This window comes from Gambusia affinis, linkage group LG13 (assembly GCF_019740435.1).
Source record: "Gambusia affinis linkage group LG13, SWU_Gaff_1.0, whole genome shotgun sequence".
Classification (NCBI taxonomy): Eukaryota; Metazoa; Chordata; class Actinopteri; order Cyprinodontiformes; family Poeciliidae; genus Gambusia; species Gambusia affinis.
In genome coordinates, this window is record NC_057880.1 from 4,108,020 (window position 1) to 4,124,291 (window position 16,272).

At 39.9% G+C, this 16,272-nt stretch overlaps 1 protein-coding gene across 1 annotated transcript; it reads left to right on the forward strand.

The window, feature by feature from the left end:
- The first annotated feature begins 6,803 nt into the window (after positions 1–6,803).
- Positions 6,804–14,398, forward strand: vax1 (ventral anterior homeobox 1). Its single transcript, XM_044136716.1, has 4 exons — positions 6,804–6,926; positions 7,087–7,961; positions 9,272–9,459; positions 11,944–14,398. The coding sequence occupies exons 2-4, from the start codon at positions 7,748–7,750 to the stop codon at positions 12,469–12,471; spliced, it is 930 nt and encodes a 309-aa protein (XP_043992651.1). The 5' UTR covers positions 6,804–6,926; positions 7,087–7,747; the 3' UTR covers positions 12,472–14,398.
- Positions 14,399–16,272: the final 1,874 nt, after the last annotated feature.

A 16,272-nucleotide genomic window follows, 5' to 3' on the forward strand; every position in this document is an offset into this window, starting at 1 on the left:
AACAACAACTTTAAATCAAGCTTTATTACAAGGTTAAATTAAGATTTAAGCCCATAATTTCTCATACTCCTAATAGATTAAGTCTTAAAGTATTCATTAAAAAAAATCAAAATACATATATTTTTTGACCAGGAGCAAAAGCTCAAAGACTTGGAAGCTCATTACCAAAAATTAACTGCCAAACAAAAAAGCCCTTTATTTTCCAAATTTTTATTTTCCTATTATCTGTTGAGAGAAAACTGTCACATCTCCTATCAGAAGGAAACGTCTTGGTTGAATTAAAATAATATTTAATATAAATAACCCAGTGCTGTGAATAATTATTGGGCTTCAAAGTTCCTTTTGATGAAAAACTTTCTAAAGGACATTTGTATTTACTCTCCTAAACCTCAAGGCCATATTGAGCATGTCCAGAGTGTCAGTTTGTTATGACCTGAATTTCCCCACTGATGTGACACTAAAAGATATTTCTATTCTGTTCTTTAAGAAAGCTACTGCATATTTTTCCAAATTTCCAATAGTGGTTGCAGGGTTGGCGTCTTCATTTTTTTGCCTGCCTGTACACAAAAGTTGCAGTGAAATGATTTCCTGGCCTTTTCTGTTCAGCGAAGCCATCCACTAATGCTGCCACTCGTCATTAAATCCCTGCTACAGCCAGCTTGTGCTTATTATTTTGGCCATTAGCTGAGAGGATTATCCGAGAACCCTCAGAGCCGCATCACAATGGCGTGGTCACTGGCCTGAGATCAGCAGCCCTAACCAATACAAACAATAATTAATCCCAATTATGAGGTGAGCTGGTAAAAGTGTTCAGAATTTCATGCTGAAGTGCAAACTTCAAGTGCCTCGATGGATCTGTGCTTGTTAGCAAATATTACTTCCGCCGCAGCATTAGTGTCTGCATGCAATATTTTTTAAGGCGACGGAGATGTTGAGCTAAAGAAAAGCTGGGTTAAAAAAAAAAAGCTCACAGTCGTGGAAAAAAAAAAAAAAAAAAAAGTGCTCCACACATTTTGAGCTCATCTGTCTGCATACACATCCCCCCCCCACACCCACCGCTCCCACCCACCGCAGAGCAAATCCAGCGCTCTATTTAGTGGGTTCAAGAACAGCTTGCTCTTTCACTGTGGAACATAATCAGCACATTTGTAAACGTAAAGCAGGGCTTTGAATAAAACCATTCATCTTGAGTTACCGTGTTGTTATTCACACACCGAGGCTTTCCAAGGCCTACGCTCTTCACAGCAACCCACCTTGTATTAGAAAACCTAAACTGGCTTTGGCAAAAAAAAAAAAAAAAAAAAAAGGTGCCTAGCAGCCCTGGGTTCCATTTAAAAGGCCACTAAAAGCCAACGTGGAGCAAATGGGGGTAAAAACTAACAGCACATTTAAAAAATATTTCTTTCTCGAATTAACAGATGGAGCACATTCTGTTGGCCCTCAAAGCATGGAAGTCCACACTAAACCTTCCTTAGTTTTTATAAAAGAAGTTTGGATATTGCAAAATGAAAGTGAACACGTGTGACCGCCCCGCCGAGCGTTTGCTCTCATTTGCAATCCAAGATCTCGTGCCCTAATCTGTCAGTTCTGAACTAACAATATGTTAGTTGGTGTTGTGAAAGTTTCATATGCAATTCTGCAATAATAACGAACGCGGCTGATTGTGGCAGGAATCCGACCTGATCTCTGTGAGCAGGATTTGTTGCTCATGCGGCATCAGGTAGATATTCACACTGATGTAGAAGACTACACTCCCATAACCACAGGCTATTTTGTCATTGTGTTGTTTTTTTTTTATTGTTTTGAGCTCGCTAGTGGCTGAAATTGCCGACTGTGTTTAAGTGACTGCGTGTGGCACAATCAGCAGCGGAGCCGGAATTATAAAGACGTTGGAATCTCAGCGGGTCTTGTGACAAAAGTAACCATTTCCTCTGTAGAAATAAGCAGGAATTTTGCGCCATTATTCAGCTGAGCCATGCCTGAGCAAATTAGGGGGAGATTCAAATATTTCGGTGGAACAATAAATATGTTCAGAAAATACTGCTCATGCCCAATTTAAAAGTAATGAAAAACGGCAACCGTTTTATAGTACGCTGTGGAAGCTTGGGTTAGAATTATGCCTGTGATAGTGAGGATAATGTTCCTGAATAAGTGCTGGTCTATGGTGATGTCACTTTTGCAGAGCTCTTTGTCTGTGGATGGGCTCTTTGTTGGTCTAGCAGTGGTGCAATGGAGGCCTTTTTATATTATTTTATATTATTATCATTTTATATTAGTAGAAAAACGCATTGAGACATGCAAAAGCATTTTAAGAGGGAATGCAAACTTATTGCGAGGGAATGTCCCCTAGGGGGCTCCGTAAGTTTGAACACAATGGTGTCAGGACAACAAAAAGCAGATAAGTGGTACCTTATGTTTTTCATTTTTTCTCATAACAAAGAGACATTATTCATAATGAAGCCCTTGATATAAGTTGCCATTAACCAGTAAGCTTGGAGACAATTCTTTAATTGTTTAGTTTGTGGAGTTCTGTGAGTTTTTTCTGTCAGACTGCCACAGGGCAGCTGTGGCTACGTGTGAGCGTGTGCGTGAATGGGTGAATGACAGAATGTAGTGTAAAGCGCTTGGGGGTCCTCTGGACTTGACAAAGCACTATAGAAGTACAAGCTATTTAGTAATTCAGTAATAGCACTTCATTGTGTAAGCTTACCTCATAACAAAATCAAAAGTATCAGTTTGTCAAAATCCACCAATTTATTCGCTGGATCTTCCAGGGATCAGGAAAGACTTACAACAACCTCAGTAAAAAGTCACCCTTAAAGGTACAGCATGTAACTTTTTTCAAAACATGTCATTACATGTTAAAAAGGCCATCATGTTGTGACAGTATGGTATGAGACAGACAATCTGTGAAAAGATCAAGATACTCTACCTCTTCTCTGAGTTACTGTTGCCATCTGAAGAAATGCTCCTGACCAAAAACAACCCATCAAGGTCAGGGGGAAGATCTCGGTGCTGTCAATCAACCTACCTTGTGTATGTGGTGCTCAATGTGCTAATGGATGAGAAACAACTTGTTATTTTTCTGCTGTCATACTTGGCTATGCTAACCAGCTTTAGCATTCCTAACAGACTGCTATGATGCAGGTCATTATCGGAGAGTATACAAAATAACATATATTTCTCAATTGAACTAAAAACAAAGTAATTAATTCATAGGGCAAGACTTTTCATGCAATTATTAATGCAGGGAACTGAACAGACTTGACAAGACCCGAACTGAGGTAAAAGCACAGTAGAGCTTGATACAAAAATAACAAATAAATAAATAATCGCAATTTAAAAAAAACAACATTTAGTGTGAACAGAACATTATTCTCAAGCTTTGTAAACTGAGAATTGCATTCAAATAAACATTCGCTTTAACACATAAGAGTCAGATACATGTAACGCATTTCCATCTCTGAATACAAAAAATATACCTCTAAGCATTCTGGGAAATAGTTCCCACTCCTGTCTTTTTCTTCTTTCAGTTTTTTAAGTACTAACCTAAAAATTCTAATTTATTCAACTCTTGGAGGTTTGACTAAATCAATAAAAAGTAAACACAACTCACCACTGTAAGTTTATCTTTCACAAACTCACACATTTAGGTTCAAAATCTATAACTCGCTACATTTTTTGACTTAAAGGGTAAAAGCTACAAGACACAACTAAATGCGGCTCAAATGTCTTACATTGTACCCTCATAAAGCAGCCAAGTAGCCATGGGAAGATGTCTGACACATGGCTCATAATAATGATCAGAAGAGTTGTCCAACAGTGAAGGGGCATTCACATCGATCTTCAGAAAGACTCGGAAACAGCAGGTACAGTAATGTTCTTAACCACAACTGCACTCTGTGTCCCTGCACAGTCATTGTTCAAGACTAGAAGTTTGATTAACGGTACAGAAGAGTTGGACAAGCCAGTGAAGGAAGATGGAAGTATAGTGTGGCCATAATATCACTCCTACAAGCTAAAGTTTTTATGTTGTGACATCACGGTGACGACTCTCGCACAACCTTGTCACTGGAAGGCATTAAGTAATTAAAGGAAAATCAGGCAAGAATTTGAATATGAAACAAGAGTCCCAAACACACCGCCAAGAAAAACTATGAACTAATACTTCAGAAAGGAAGTATAATTGTTAGAACGATTATACCAAGTCAATGCACTAAACCATCCCCTAACTGGAAATCCTTTAAAATAACTCAAGATCGGAGTGCATGGGATCTCCAGAATCTTAAAGATGTGAAGACAGTTTGTGATCTGTGAAAATCACTCCTGGTCAATACATGAGTACTTGCAAGTGAGTGTTAGCAGCTACTCACTAGATAATACATGTGAATAGTTTCTCCGTATGAAAGACATCTTGAACTTGCCATTACCAAGCAAAACGTTCTACAATATATTTAATAAATAAGTTTTTATATAACTTTATGGGCCTGATTTACAAAGATACCAAAATAAGGAACGCTAAATTCAGTGAGGAGAAAAGAATGTAGCAGTGACTTGAAACTCTCCTTGAGGGAAAATACTGCAGTTCTTCGACATAAAATTGCAGATATTTTCCTCTAAAAACACTTTATTAGGTACACCTGGCTAGTACCAGGTTGGACCCCATTTTGCCTTCAGAACAGAACATAGTGACATGATAGCTTCATGCACAAAATTTGTCGGCTGCACATCCATGATGCGAATGTCCCGTTCCACCACATTCCAAAGATGCTCTATTGTATTGAGGTCTGGTGACTGTGGAGGCCATTCGAGTTCAGTGAACTCATTGTTGTGGTCAAGGAACCAGTCTGAGATGATCCACATTATCCTGCTGGAAGTAGCCATCAGAAGATGGGTACGCTGTGGTCATAAAGGGATCAGACACGGTCAACAACAATACTCATGTAGGCTGTGGCATTGACATGATGCTCAGTCAGTACTAATGGGCCCAAAGTGTACAAGGAAAATATCCCCCACACCCACTGAACCACCACCACCCTGAACCGTTGATACAAGGCAGGATGGATCCATTCTTTCATGTTGTTGACGCCAAATTCAGACCCTACCATCTGAATGTCGCAGCAGAAATCGACACTCACCAGACCAGACAATGTTTTTCCAATCTTCTGTTGTCCATGTTTGGTGAGCCTGTGTGAACTGTATCCTCAGTTTCCTGTTTTTAGCTGACAGTAGTGGCACCCGGTGTGGTCTTCTGCTGCTGTAGCCCATCCGCCTGTAAACCCTAGAAATAGTTGCGCGTGAAAATCCCAGTAGATCAGCAGTTTCTGAAACACTCAGACCAACCTGTCTGGTACCAAGAACCATGCCAAGTTCAAAGTCACTATAATCATCTTTCTTCCCCATTTTGATGCTCAGTTTGAACTGCAGCAGATCGTCTTGGCCATGTCTACACGCCTAAAGGCATTGAGTTGCTGCCATGTGATTTGCTGATTCGACATTTGTGTGAATAAGCAGTTGAACAGGTGTACCTAATAAAGTGGCCGCTGAGTGTATATGAACGCTGACCTATTATACGCAGATCAATTCCATATATTAGAATATTATTGAAAAGTTCATTTATTTCAACAACTCAATTCACTAAATAAAGCACATTACATAGGATAATTACACACTCAGACTGACATTTTTTCAAACCTTCACTGTAAATATGAATAATCTTCTGCCTACTGCTAATGAAAACACAACAATAAAGATTAGACTGTTATATCAGCTGACCGCTCCTGGGTGTACCCTGTCTCTAACCCAATGACGATGGCAGATTAGGCACTAGCACCCTAGTAAAGTTAAGAGGGTATAGACAATCAATGCATTGTCTATACATTAGTGTGATTAAAAAAAACAACAACATTTTTAATACTGAAATACAATGAGAATTAGTATTAATAACTGTTTAAAGGTTGTATTTTTCAAAGGTTCTCATCAAAAAGTATTCTAATTTATTGAATATAAATAGATACTAACAGTATTCTTTCTTCATGCTGTCAGAGTGTAAGACTGTTTGGGATGTAGAGTCTTTTTTTTCTTTCTTCTCAACTGTTGTAAAACACTTACAGGGAAAGATGGTGTGTCTTCATTGTTTTTCCCAGACTGGAGCTCGCTTCTCCCTCAGTCGCTCCCCATTTAGCTTTCTTTTTACCTTTCCGTAACAAAGAACCCTGCTCCACTCCGTGCACCAGACCCCCAAAACAGAGCGTGAATAAAGATAGGCCAGCAGGCCTTAAACCCACCTTGAGACTGCTGCCGGGCAGCCACACTACAGATTTGTTTGTTAATAGTCCAATTAGATAATTGCCATCTTTCACTCTTTTTCCTCTCCGTTTCCCATAAAGCAATGAATGGCACTTAAGGAGGGGTGCAGCTTGAAGAGGGCTTTTTGCCAGCTAAGGTGACAAGAAGGGCAAGAGACTGTTCCTTGCACTAGTCCACCACTTTGAATTGAATCATTGTGGCCTAATCAATGGTCTTATTGGATTACTGGCCACTGCTGTGTTCAGAGTTATTGTTGCACTGACAATGAAAATAGCTAAGAGTTGGTGGTTGGGTGAGTGGTTTGTGGGCTGGAGGGTGAGTGGAAGAGAGAGGCAGGGGCCATTCCAGGGGTATACATGTGAGCTCGGGAGTGGAGGCAGCCTAGGCACTAATGACAAGTTTTGTTCCTCTATTCTTCGCTTTAAAATATGCAGGTTAAGATTATAAGAGCCGAGTGCGGCTTCAGGGGTGCAGTCTTATAGGAACACTGCAGGGCGAGGCATTGACAGGATGCTGCTGGTTTTCTCTCACTGAACACATGGCAGGGAAAGAAAAGGAGGAAGTTTGAAACAGTTCCAGTTTCAGGGGAATCCGGCGTTGCTGTGGCGGTGGAACAGGTTGGGTTGCCATCGCCTTTATACATTTTGCTCAATGAGGATTTGTTACTCATCCTTTTTACTTATCTCCTCTCTCTCTCTCTCTCTCTGTCTCTACCTCTCTCCCCACCCCACCTCCTCCATCTCTTTCTCGCTTTCTACTCTTCTGGTTCTCTACCAGTTCCTCCAATGGCATAGTGGTGAGATCTACACATTGCACGGTTCCGCTGATTGCCAAAAAGAAAAAACAGGATCAAAGTTTGCCGACATGCTGTGACAATCAGGTGTGCTGGAAGGGAGTCGGCGGGGAAAATGTCTGCCTGCACTCTGCAGATGGCGGGATGAAGTGCCTGGGAACTTTTATCGGCTCTGGAAGACTTTTACCTCGGTGATTGTGTGTGTCCAAGGTTGTGCGGTTTGCAAGACAAGGCCAGACATTTGTCTTGATTCCATGGGCTGAGAACGGGCAAGCCGAGGGGACGGGACGAGCAAAACCCTCTATCAAGACCTGATCTATTTCCACCAACAGTTTAGTGTATTCATGAGGTTACACTAATGTGGAGGCAGCAAAATTACTGTAATCAGTTGAAACAGCGAGTGTGCATCCATCGCTACGATCATTTGGAGATAATCTATCAGCCCGACGTCTATGTAACGAGGAAAGGAGGGCACTAGATTACTGTTGAGTTTCACTGAGAAGTCCATGATTATTGGATAAGGGAGTTTGGTCAGTGACAATTCACAGTACCGCATCCTCTGAAATCCTTTTTCTTTCTTCTTTTTTCTTTTTTTTGTACCCGACAAAAGGAGGCGAGCCTCCGGTCCAGGAGGATAATCGGAGCATGGAGGTTAGGTACAATCAAGAGACAGAAGGAATGGTGCTGAAGAACAGACTAAAGGAGGGAAAGGACAGTAAAGATTCCCAAGGCAACCTATCCAGAGGCTTCCTTAAGGAACAGCAGGATTCCTTTTCACCGTCTGGGAACATGGACAACTGTGAGAAGAACAAGGGGAACGCAGGGGATCCCGACTACTGTCGGAGAATCCTTGTCCGAGGTAACACTTAGTGTTTTCTCTCTTTAGATTGTCGATAGTCCTGTTTGTCAGCTCAGTTTAGATTTCAGAAATTGTGTGATTTTCACACAAAGTACAGTCAAAAATATACTAAAATTTAACGCATCACCAAAATAAACCCAAGGTGTTAATAAAGTCTGATGTGACTTGCAAACTAAGTAAAATAGAAATCAGTCAAAGAAAGAAGAAAAATAAAAAATGTTTGGGAAACTTTAGTGATTAATGTAATTTCATTAAAAAAGAAATATGTATAAAGATGAATTCTGAAATCTAAACTAATTTCAGATTTATGGGTTGAGTTTTCTTTAAATGATAATACAATATTTAATTAGGTTCTTCTTTATCTTATCGAGATCCTTAGTTGATATAATTTTACTTGAATTATTCCACACAATTTATCCTGATTATTACAATTTCCTTAGCATTATTTGCACATTTTTTAATGTAGTGTGTTTGAATTCCAGCAGGATAAATCTCAATAAACTGTAGCCAAAATTTGGACAATAATAAAATGCATTAACGTATTCTGTAATACTTTATATATATATATATATATATATATATATTTTTTTTTTTTTTTTTCAGTGTCAAGAAATTGTTATTCATTTAATTTGAATAATGTCAGTGGGTCAGAAAGCAATTTTATTCAGGCTAACATTTATTTGAATTTACCAACAAGGCTTTACTTTTAGGGTAAAAATATCAATAAAGTATTTTGTTCCTCGTATTTTGTTTGCAGACGTTCACCTTCTGATACCGGTGTATTTATTAATCATGAATATAAACTGATAAATACATTTGGAGCAAACATGAAGTGAACAAATGTGAACATTTTTAAGTATCACTGAAAATCAAATAACAGTATTTTATAGCACACATATTAATTAGAGTATCAAAGAATATATTTGCAAAGAATGTAAACATATTCAAACAGGAATTATTTTTCTCATTGCTTTTATTTTGTAGATATTTCTGAAACGCAGTGGATCTTTGTATTTTCATTGTTTCTATATTCTTTGTGCTTCTCCTTAAGCCAGAGTTGCAATTCAAAAACTATTTAGAAAGACTTTATTGACAGTTAATGGCTCAAGTTACTTCATATTAAACTTTTTATTCAGTTATATTCAGGATAGTTTTAGTAGTAGTTGTAATAATAATAATAATAATAATAATAATAATAATAATAATAATAATAATAATAATAATAATAATAATAACAATAATAAGAATAGAAATTGAAATCAATTATTATCTGGGTTCTCTTTGTTGATTCAAAGTTCTCCATGTTGCAGATGCTAAAGGCTCTATCCGTGAAATCATCCTGCCAAAAGGTTTGGATCTGGACCGGCCGAAGCGAACGCGCACCTCCTTCACTGCAGAGCAGCTTTATCGCCTAGAGATGGAGTTTCAGAGGTGTCAGTATGTGGTCGGGAGGGAGCGGACCGAACTGGCCCGTCAGCTCAATCTCTCTGAAACTCAGGTTTGTTTGCTTTTCTTTATTTTTTTGTTTGTTTGTTTGTTTGTTTTTCTTATCGCCTGCATTTTTTTGTCTTGAAATGTTAAACCAGAGAGAGAGAGAGAGAAAAATCTAAACATGTAACAAAAGCTATTTCCTTTGTGTTTTCTTTTCTTCTTCTTTTTTGCACCAAACAGCACAGAGATTCTCCATTTTTGAAAGGAAAATATATTTGTCTTTAAAGGAGCTTTCTTCCTCTAATGTGCAATTATTTTTGTAATATAAAAATGGGTTATGTAAATTTCAGTTTGGTAATAATGGGATTAGATTCTTCTGTCCCTGTGTTAAAAAAAAACAAATAAAGGTTTTAAAAGAGACTGGAGTCATGTAAAACTTTGCACTCATGTAGCGTCTACAGCAGCATCTAACCCGGTATTAATTGTAGGTGAAGAGTACTGACTTTATCATCGCTATTATCTGTTCATTCTCTGCAACGTGGGCTACTTTGTCAAGGCTTTTTTTTTTTAAAGTGATAAAACATTTGTAATTATTTGATCTTTTTTTTTTATTATTTGTTATTTTTGTATTTCATTAAACTCTTTTGTTGCTAAAAGCTGCTAACAGCGCTGTAATCAGTGGCTTGGCCTCTGGGGTTAATGTGTTTCAGCAGAACTGAAGAAGCCTGACCTTGAGAGAAGGTCTGCGTAAGGTCAGCCTATTCTACCAAAACAACAGACGACAGCAAACAATCGACCCTCATTAACAGTCGGGGCGTTTTTCACCAGTCAGGGTGAACTTACAACTGATTCCTCAAACTTTTTTTTTTTTTTAGAGCTTTAACATTTCCTATTTTTCATTTTGCGGTTGCTTTTAACAGATGTATTGTAAATAAGTGTGGAGTGTAAAGACGGTTATTTTTGCTCACAAAAGACAAAAAAAAAAAAAACTCCAAACACCTTTGCTCCCAATTTAGACAGGACAAAGCCGGGATGTTCTCTCAGCATCTGCTCCTTGTCCGACGAGATGCCTTTTAATAACAAGGTGGCAAAATTAGCGTTTTTGTCATTTTGGCGCTAAAAGGCCATTATATGGAGGAATGACTGCCATTTCCTGTACTCACTTAATTATGTTTGCGTGAATCTACCGGCTGCACTGTGTTTTTTCCTTTTGCCCCGGAGCGTCTTCTGAGTGGTTTCTGCATCTGCTCTCTGGTTCCCCCACAGCCTGTGAAGAGTTAAGTCACATCTGAAGAGAAGTGGAAAATATTTCGGTGTGATTGTCTAAGTGGCGTGATTGTACCAGGTGGTTGCTGTTAGTTGCCTGTTTTTGTTTTTGTTTTTTTTTTTGCACCAGAACAAAATATTAATGAATTAAAATGCAGTATTTGTTTCACTCTGGTACTCTTAGCACTAAACTGTGCACATTTTAGACAGACCTAAATCTGACTGATTTAGGTCTGTCTAAATCAGACCTAAATCTGATTCAGGTCTGATTTAGACAGACCTAAATCAGAGGTCTGTCTATTTTGCTTGTATAAAATTCAATTTTATACAAGCAAAGGTTTCAATGCGTTTCAGAAATACATAAATACAGATATAACATATTACACGTTTTCCTAATTAAATATAACAGCCTTTAAAGAAAAAAAACAAATTCTAAATACCAGGTTTCTGAATGTGCTATAAATGTGCGGCATACAATGGAATGCACTCCAAATTAAAAACCATGTAAAATAACTAAAATGACCTCTTTAGCATTACCAGTTTAAGAGGTAACGTTTACTTATTTAGCTGAAAATACTGATTTTAATTTCACCACATTATAGATTTCAGCATTCTCGTAACACTAAAAAGTGGAGCAACCCTGTCAGAGCTTCTAACTGCAGACATTTGGATGAACTGCTTAAGCTGTAAATGTGCCTCCTCCCCCCAGAATAGCAGAGAGTGTGTGTGCGTGTACGTGTGTGTGTGCGTGGGTGTGTGTGTGTGTTATCACGAGCTGACGGGGAGTTTGGATCTCAAGCCACGCGTAAACCTTTGTTGTATTTTTGTCTGATCAAATTAAGAGGTGGTTAGCATGTGAAAGGACATCACTAGGCAAGTTTTGATTGAATTAATTTCCTACAATAGGTTTTCTACCTCTGGGAGGGAATTAGGTCAATTCCTACTGGTTTGTTTTTACTGCTTACAATCCTCCTATGCATGGAAGGGCCTGCATTTGTGCGTAACTACTACATACATCAGTGAGTACTCGAAGGCTCTTTGTAGAATGTAATGGCAGAGAAATACAAATAAAGTGCAAAGTGTTGAAGTGAACTCTGGGTACACCAATCAGTAAAACATCTACATCCTTGAAGTCGATCAGATTGTGAAGTCGCAGTCCAGCCGTATTGAGTGTGAACACTTCAAGGGGCAGCTCGCTGTAAAGTTACCAACATGTTTGCTACGTGTAGCTCGAGTATCTGCAAGGCGATGTTTCTGACTGCTCTCCCTTCGTATCCTCTTCCAGGTAAAAGTGTGGTTTCAGAACCGCCGCACAAAGCAGAAGAAGGACCAGGGGAAGGACTCGGAGTTGCGCTCGGTGGTTTCGGAGACGGCCGCCACGTGCAGCGTGCTCAGACTGCTGGAGCAGGGGCGGCTGCTGACTCCTCCGGGCCTGCCGGGCCTCCTGCCCCATTGCGGCTCTTCTCTGCGCCCCCCCTCCATCGCCATGGCCAGCAACAGCAGCAGTAGCAGCAGCAGCAGTGGAGGCAGCACTGGGACGGCTGGCGGCAGCCCTCCGCTGCCTGCCGTCACCTCGTCAGGGACGGTGGCGGGGTTGCAGAGCCCGCCGTCCGCTCACGGCTTTTTCAGCTTCCCAATGCCGTCCATTCTCAGTGGCGTGGCCACCCGCATTTCGTCCAATCCCCTCTCTATGGCTGGCTCGCTGGCTGGCAACCTGCAGGAGCTTTCTGCACGCTACCTGAGCTCCTCTGCCTTTGAGCCTTACTCACGGACCAATGGCAAAGAATCCATGGACAAGAAGACTCTGGAATGATGGTTTGTGGTTTTGCTCTCATACGGATTCCTGTTTGCTTCTGGAAGCGTTTCATTAGTTTTATTAGCTGTTCCTATCTTTGTTTGGTTTTACCAAGTGTCTGTCATTTGTCAATGTCACCTTCTCTAACAAGCTTATGTATTCCTGCACATCTGGCACCTTGTACAAGGAGCGAAGGAGGAACCAAGAAAACAAACAACATTCGCTCGTCAGATGTCAGTGAAAGGACTTTGCACAAATCTTCACACAAATATTTATACGGAAACAGAAAGGCAGGCTGAGTTGGATGCAAAAAATCTTTACTTTTTTTTTTTTGGTTAAAGAAATGATCTCTCTGCCACACATTCTGATTTAACACAACTAATCTGAAGCATAAAAAGGTCCAGGCCAGATAAAGCAAGCGCTTTAGGCTGCTGCATAGCAGTAACGTCTCAGACAGGCGGTCGAATATTTAAGGTAATTGGCACCTATCTAAACTGCGTTTCATCCGTCGGAATTGTTGGTTCGATGCAGCACGTCGCAGCGAGAAGACACAGGGCAGAAATAGCCAAGCAGCAAGCAGCTTGTGTGATCTAGTGAGCCCATCGGAGCGTTTAAAACCTGTTTGCGGCGGCATGAATGAGTGAAGCGGGAGTTTCTGAGGGAGGAGGAAAGCGCCTCTGAGTGAAAGCTGCTGCACAGCCAGTCTCAAACTCATAATCCAGCGCTTTTGACGCACAGACGCAGCTTGGATTTTCAAATGCTTCAGGATGAGTCAGCTTGTAGAGACAATGTGATCATGTGGAACGTTCACTGTTATTTTTCTGTTTTGTGAAGATTTTAAAAGCATACTCTTCTCTGTTAAATTTTTGCCACCAAAATGCAGTACACCTATTTTTTCCCCCCCCTTTTGTTGATGTAAATGCTATTTTACCCCCACTGTGTTCCCGAGTTTAACGCGGGTGTGCGTTCTGTGACAGGAACAGACACCCGAGAGGAGAAAATGTATTCGGCGTCGTTTTGGGAGAAAGGTTTTCGACAATATAGTTCCATCTCCTGTTTTGAAAAGAAAAGAAAAAAAAAAACGAGCAAAAAATAAAGTTGAAGTTCAGACAAGAGAATGAATGAATGCTACTACTGTTGTGTAAAAACACCGGTTGAGAATTGTACCATAAAGTTGTTATTTTATTGTAAAATATTGACATCTGTAATTAATTGATGATTTGTATATTTGGGAAAGTAATGTATGGATGAATGTTTTAGTGTGGTTGATAAATCAATCTAAAGGTTATTGGTGCTGTTGTTGTGAAATATCTTAAAATTTGTGAAACGTGTTAAACAAATGTGCCTATATGATATGTAAATGGCTACAAAGTGTCTTTTTTTTCCATACGTGTCGCTGCAAATGATGTTATGATGCATTTCATGACTGTTTTACCTCGTATAAAACAGCCTGGTGAGGAAGCTCGTAGCGTGGTGTGCTGATGTGATTGCTGCTTTCACCGACAGGAAACGGTGAGTGAATGAGTGAGTGAGTGAAGGCACGGGGCTGAGAGTCAAAACTCGTCAGATTAGAAAGATCACGATTCGACGAGTCAAAGGCAAAACGTGAAGAACCAGGAACCGGAACCGAGACGTGGCAGTCATTAGAAAATTTAAAGAGGGTTTTAGTAGAGAAAAATTTCCTTTTTTTTTTCTTTTTTTTTTTTTTTTACTTCTCTAGATATTGATGGAAAAAGTGTCACAACACAAACAGACCACGAGGTGCCGAAATACTTTTAACAGCCGCACTTTCAAAAGATTAAAAGATTCTCACGAGGGAAAAGTTGCAACATCTCCCATTAGAGGCTTGAATTAGGAAATAGTTGGAATTTCTACAAATGATGTGAGGAGGATTGCTCTGCAGCCCCCACCACACACCCCCACGCGCGCGCGCGCGGATCCTTCCCACCTCCACCCCCTCAGTCGCCACACACAAACACCGCCACGGCCTCCAAAGATGGGGCAGGTGCAGCCGCGCGCTGCCTTTGTCTCCTCTCTCGTAGACCTGCGCAAAATTGGCTAATTGTCAAAACAGTGAGGGTTTTAATTTTAGATTTCCCACAATGCAAAAGCCAAGGTGACAATTTGAGTGGAATTTGGCGTTTCTCTTTTTAAAATCCCTCCCCTCCCAGTCGCCGTAGTTTTTTTTTTTCCTGATTTCCTGACAAGGTTCTCACTGTCGCGCTTACTTCATCTCCATTGGTGAATAAGAGAACTGTCCACGATGTTTATTTTCTTATTCTAAGTCATTGCAATAAATCCCTTAAAAGAATCGAGAGAAGCAGCCGATTTGTTGTGACCCTCATTCTCCTCATTCCCCCCCCCCCAAACAAACGCTCACAATCTTTTCATTAATCGAAGCAGAAACCTTACATCGCCTTTATGGCACACAAACAGGCTCAATCTTATCCACCCACACAATAAATCCATGGATTTTATTTTCACTCAGTCTACTTGTGATTGGACAGAATTTCTAAGCACTGAAAGTAAGTTGTAAAAATAATTTTTATTTTTACTCTAAATAAGCTCATTGAAAAGCGGGAGACTTTAAAACTAAATTGTAAATTCAACTTTCGTTCAGTACCTTCAAGGATCTTAGCAGCAGCACTTCATTGTCATCAATCAATACTCTGAACGCTCCAGAAAGAAAAAGAAAAGAAAATATATAATTAGGTTCCGGTTGTGTGTTTGAAAGCGACCGAGACGTCTCTCAAGCTCACCTTCAGGAGTTTCTGTTTTCTTTAAGACAACACAGAGAGAAAATAATCGTTAGTTTAGGTGACGCATCGTTAAATGATCAAAGTTGTGAGAAGCTTCTCAGTGCCTTCATTGAAATTTGCTATTAATTACCAAATATTCGTGATTGTAGCAGTGTAATGAAATGCCGTGCTACGGTTGGTAATGTCGCCTCATTGTAACAGAGGCCACGTTTTAGCGGTCAGCTGTTTTCTCCAGGTTCTCCCATCTGACAGACGGGGACCATGCAGAGTTGTTTGTCTCGTTTGTCTCTGCAATGGGAACTGTTGGACTCTAACTCTGTAAGGCTAAGAAAGAACTTACTGACGCCTGCAGCACAGAATAGCATGAAACCGGGACACAAATTGGATTGAAGAGGTAATATACAATAAAAGTTTAGGATTAGCGTCTTTTTATAGATGAATCTTAAACACAGGGGCCGGTCAAGTAACAGAGGATATGGAGGCTCTTTTATATCTTTGGAACATTTGGGGTTTTTATTTTAAAAAAAGAGATGTCACAATCACACCCTCTACCCCCACCTATTTTCTTTAGTCCTTTCTTTTTTCTTTCTTTTTTTTTTTTTTTTACCCCTGGTCCAATTAGCAGGATGTTGGGGGAAGGGGGTTAGGATCCTGAATGTGTGTATCCATGTGTGTATGCATGAAGGCTGCCAGTGCTGCAGACCACCAACACATTTTCTCCCATCACATGGTCCCTTCGGGCTCAGGTCTTGTGAGGGGACTGTGAAAGTGCACATCCAGTCTTGTAATTATTATCGTTTTGGAAGGGTTTGGGTTCTACAGAGAATCTGAGGAATGACATGGTAACAAGCGCTAGTAGTGAAAGATCCTCTTCTTTCCTGCCAGTCCAGCACCTTAAAGCCCCACAATGCAACAAAAACACTGAAATTTTTCAGATCTAGCATTTTGGACCTGAAAGAAAAAAAAAGAAAAAAAAGCTACAGAGCCTCTTCACTCTGCTTCCCCCTCAAAAATTGTTTATCTTATTAACTAATTAAATCAGAAAGTGGGAAAAGACCCT